At 32.6% G+C, this 5,173-nt stretch overlaps 1 protein-coding gene across 1 annotated transcript in view; it reads left to right on the forward strand.

The window, feature by feature from the left end:
• The window catches only part of LOC106469049 (transmembrane protein 94-like), a 100,951-nt gene that overhangs the window by 70,623 nt on the left and 25,155 nt on the right, over positions 1 to 5,173 (forward strand). Inside the window, exons 19-21 of the mRNA XM_022397445.1 lie at positions 2,793 to 2,863; positions 3,535 to 3,649; positions 4,034 to 4,158. Coding sequence (XP_022253153.1) covers positions 2,793 to 2,863; positions 3,535 to 3,649; positions 4,034 to 4,158 — 311 coding nt within the window. The remainder of the gene's footprint in view (positions 1 to 2,792; positions 2,864 to 3,534; positions 3,650 to 4,033; positions 4,159 to 5,173) is intronic.

Genomic DNA, 5,173 nt, shown 5'->3' on the forward strand with positions numbered 1-5,173 from the left:
ATTTAATAACCCAGCCATCTCCTAATCATCAGATATGAGCCTTCCTTTATTATCCCTCAAGGGTCCTACCCCCCATCTTAACATTTTGTGTACTCTTAATGTATTTTTAAAAATCCTTACTGTTAATTTTTAATTTTCAGCCAACCTTTTTTCAAACATCCTTTTTGATATCCTAATTTCCTGTTTGACCAACTTTCTTGTTCTTGTGTAATCTTCTAAATCTCCCATCATACCAGTCAATTTAAATTTCTTTGTGATGCTTTTCTTTAATTTTATCCCTTATACCCTTTGTGAGCCAGCCTAGTTTTTTGCTTGCAGCCCCCATTTTCTTTCTATATAGAATATTTTTATCTTGAATATTTAAAAAAATTATATTTAAAAAACTTTCCACATTTCATCAGTGTCTCCAAATAACTCAGCTGCCTATTTCACAAAATATATTTTTTGTTACATCCCTTCAAAATTTACTTTTTTGAAATATCTATTCCTTATCTCCATATGTAGCAAGACATTCAAACTTAATAAAGCAATGATCACCTATGCCCAGATGTTCCCCAATTTCTATGCTCTCAACCATTTCTATATTAGAAGCTAACAATAAATATTAAAGTAGCATTGTTTCAAGTAGGTTCCTTGACCATTTGGTGAAGAAAACCATTGTGAACAATTTCCAAAAACCTTTCTCCCTCATGGTTTGACTCTAGCATTTCCCAATTTATATGCCTGAAATTAAAATCACCCATAATTATGACCTCATTAACAGCTGAAATCTTAATCTAACTGTGAAGCTTCTCCCTAATTTCATCAATATCATCTGGTGGTCTGTAACAAGTTCCCACTAAAAGCCTTTTCCCTTTATATCCACTAATAGAAACCTAATGGATTCAACCTGCTTGCTATTATCTTTCATACCCTCAACTGCAACAGGATGTAACTCACATTTTACATATAAAGCCACTTCTCTTTAGTACTCTATTCTCATTTAATAATCTATAACCCTGTTATTCCAAGAAATTATGTCATCAAAATTGACTACATTTAACCATGTTTTCAGTTATTCCCATTATATCCAAATCATCCATCCCTACCAGCACTCTAAAGTCATCTATATATTTTATTTCTTATAATTCTAGCATTACAATAGTAACATGTAAGCCTACACTTAGAACTACATCTATACACAATGCCTATAACGAACTTTTCTCTACTTGTTATATTTTTGTGCATATATTTTATCATGGCCCTTACCACTGTCTAGTCCTAATTTAAAACTTTCCTTACAGCTGAGTTAATAGCCCTTGTAATCAAGCCAGCCCCTACCCTATTTAAATGTAATCCTTCTGTTCCAAAAAGCTCCCTTCTTCCATTAAACTGAGCTAACATGTCCAACCAGCTAATCTGTTCATTCTTACATATTAACCTAAGCCTAACATGCAGCCCTAGTGACCTACTTGTAATTTACTCCCTACAATTAATTCTCAACAGTATCCCTGACAAAATTAAGTTCTGGCCCTTTTCTTCAAATACTTTTACCAACTCTTTGTACTTATTAATTAGCTCCTCTGACCTACCTTTCCCTACATCATCAGCCCCTATGTGCACAACAGTGTGCATCATTGCTAGCCCCTTTATTATATCTCTTGCTTTGTCAGTTATATTCTCTGCCTGTTCCTCTGGGTAGCATATGCTACTTTGTTTCTCCCTATTCACCACACATGTTGGTTCAAGCCGCCTTACTCATTTATTTGTACTTTATGTTGGCTGAAGCAGCCATACTGTTTAATTTTTAACCAGTATGTTGGATCAAGTAGCCTTACTGAATAATTGTAACGAATGTGTTGAATCAAGTAACCATACTGTTTAATTGTAACCAATGTATTTGATTAAGTAGCCTTCCTGTTTAATTGTAATCAATGTATTGGTTCAAATAGCTTTACTGTTTAATTGTAACGAATGTGTTGGATCAAGTAACCATACTGTTTAATTGTAATTAATGTGTTGGATCAAGTAGCCTTACTGTTTAATTGTAATGAATGTGTTGGATCAAGTAGCCTTACTGTTTAATTGTAACCGATGTATTAGTTCAAATAGCTTTACTGTTTAATTGTAATAAATGTGTTGGATCAAGTAACCGTACTGTTTAATTGTAACAAAAGTAATGGATCAAGTTGACTTATGGTTTAATTGTAACCATTGTGTTGGATCAAGCAACCTTACTGTTTAATTGTAACCAATGTATTTGACCAAGTAGCTTTACTGTTTAATTTTAACCGATGTATTAGTTCAAATAGCTTTACTGTTTAATTGTAATAAATGTGTTGCATTAAGTAACCGTACTGTTTAACTGTAACAAAAGTAATGGATCAAGTTGACTTGTGGTTTAATTGTAACCATTGTGTTGGATCAAGCAACCTTACTGTCTGACTACATAAATTCACATACAAGTTTTTAGTAAAAATGATTAATTAGAAAATTGATTTTTTATGTACAAAAGACTTGTAATATTTACTAGAAGCTTGTCAACTTTCGTAAGCGTACACTAAAGTTGTAGTATGTATAGTTTGATGGTTGCAAAAAGACCAAGCGTGTATAGAGAGAAATTACCTCAGCCTAAAATAAATTACTTCAGCATTTCTTTCCATGGTTAACAAATGGAAGATCTGGTAATGTTGCATGTTAGGAAATAAGGTTAAATACAGTCTGGCATTGTTGGTAACTTAGATTGCTGTCTATCTCTCTTCTTCTTCTTCTTCTTTTGTGTGTTGGTAATGAATTTATTTTTTCTTATTTAGGTGTTTTCAGAGAAAATGGGACTCGAATCTGGCTGGAATTGCCATATTTCTCTTTTCAGTGAGCGATGTAGGTAGGCACACATTTTTGCTAACTTAGTAGAAAATCTGTAATGGAAGTATAGTGACAGATATCTGTCTGTGCTGAAAATATTTTTTACAAACTGGGATTACTAAATGTAATCCTGGTTTTTTAAATATGAAAGTATTTTAACTGCCTTTATGCCCAGCTGTTGAACTCCAACTAGAATCATATTGTTAGGTGTCTTTCATTTTGTCTCCTGCATGACTGTTTCTTCTCAACCTTTTACTGATAGTGACTCTAACAATCTTATTGCTGTATTCCACGTATACAAATTTGAATATTTAAAGCATATTACTTAGGAAAACAGTGGAGTTAAACTATAACTACTAAAGTAAAATAGAGCCAAGAGAAACCAGTTACAACCACTAGCAAACAAAATTTCCAAATTAAATCAAGCTGTAAAAGGAGCTGTTGGTCCAACAAACACGTTTCAACTAAAATTTATGATCATCTGCCAGAATTTCCAACATAAATTCTTAATATGCAGAGTTAATCATTAGCACTGAAAATATGAATTTTTGAAATTAAATATATTCATTTATACTCATGAAAGTTCTTCATTATTATGTATATATTTCTACCATTATGCATTTCCTTTCAGTTCTCTAGAATTCTTTCTTGTCTGAAAAATGTAAGTTCTCCATGTTTACTATCTATTAGATCAGAGAGTGGTGACTCTTCCTGTCAACAGATGGCATCAGCTTCAACACTTCGTTGCAAAATTGCATCGAGAGAAACAGTTGAAGAAAATGGAAGGGAATCAAAGATATCAAAAGTACGTATTGTGAAACCCCTCTAAGAATTCATGAAAAAAAACTTTTTTTTCTCACATTATAAGTAGCTTGTCTTTTTATGAAATTTTCAGTAATAAATTTAACTGAATCAGAGAAATTTATATATGGATATATACACACAAGGTAAGAAAACACTCTTTTTTTTGCAGATATTTATTCTACTAATATTTCGATTGAATGGGATTTCTTGTCTTCTGCTTTTATAAAAACATAAACGCATATGATATAGTTAAAAGATGTTTTAAAGTAAATGTTACTGCCTCTGAGGCAGAGAATTTAAAGGTTAAGAACTTTTCATAGGGCATGATACAACCATTGCAGCTTTTTATGACCTGGAGTAAATTCATAAGACCTTTCCTCACTAGCCAGCTCATCGGTGTGCAAGTGCTCCAAGCCTTGTAAATCTGGAGCTGTCAACAGTCAAGTTTCAGGAAGAGAACAGCATGTACTCTGATTGGCAAGGCTCAGTCTCAGGATCACTTGATTACAGGTACAGATCTGTTTAAATTCAGTTGCATGTGTTACTTTACTAATCAAAGATGTCATGATTACTGGAAATGTACTGATCTACAGTAGTTGATGGTATATTCACATGAATGTCTTCATTACATATTTTAATGTAAGGTATATATACAATCTGAATGGTGGTTTATTACTGTGATTAGCAAACCAGTTAATTAATAGGAATAGCATTTTTAGATAAGTATGAATAATGATGAAACAAGTGTTGGCACTACATGACTTATTGTTTTATAACTAAGCTTAAATAAGAAATTGCATAAAGGCATTCTCTTAGCTTACAGTAACTATTATAACTCTATTTACAACTTCAACAGAAACATATTAGGTAAACTCAGTGCTTAGACATTTTCTGAATGTTTTTTGTATGAACACTCAACTAGTGTTGAACAGTGAATGAAAACTCCTAGTAGCAAAAAAAAAGACTTCAGTTACAAAAACATTTTTATCGTGAATTTATATAAATCACTACAAACATTTTACTAATAACTTTTTACCATGAGAAAGTACCATAAGCTGCTTGTCCAACAGCAACAACTCTGTTGTACACTTTCCAGAACAGCAGTTAGGACTGTAGTGGTAACTATGTTGTACAGTTTACAAAACATTAGTTAGGCTGTAATGGAAGGTATGTTGTAAAATTTCCAGAACAGTAGTTATGCTGTAGTGGAAGGTATGTTGTATAACTACTGTTCTGGAAATGGGCTGTAGTGAAAGGTATGTTGTATAGTTTACAGAACAGTAGTTAGGCTGTAATGGAAGGTATGTTGTAAAATTTCCAGAACAGTAGTTATGCTGTAGTGGAAGGTATGTTGTAAAATTTCCAGAACAGTAGTTAGGCTGTAGTGACAAGTATGTTGTACAGTTTACAAAGCATTAGTTAGGCTGTAATGGAAGGTATGTTGTAAAATTTCCAGAACAGTAGTTATGCTGTAGTGGAAGGTATGTTGTAAAATTTCCAGAACAGTAGTTATGCTGTAGTGACA

This window comes from Limulus polyphemus, unplaced genomic scaffold (assembly GCF_000517525.1).
Source record: "Limulus polyphemus unplaced genomic scaffold, Limulus_polyphemus-2.1.2 Scaffold3275, whole genome shotgun sequence".
Taxonomy (NCBI): domain Eukaryota; kingdom Metazoa; phylum Arthropoda; class Merostomata; order Xiphosura; family Limulidae; genus Limulus; species Limulus polyphemus.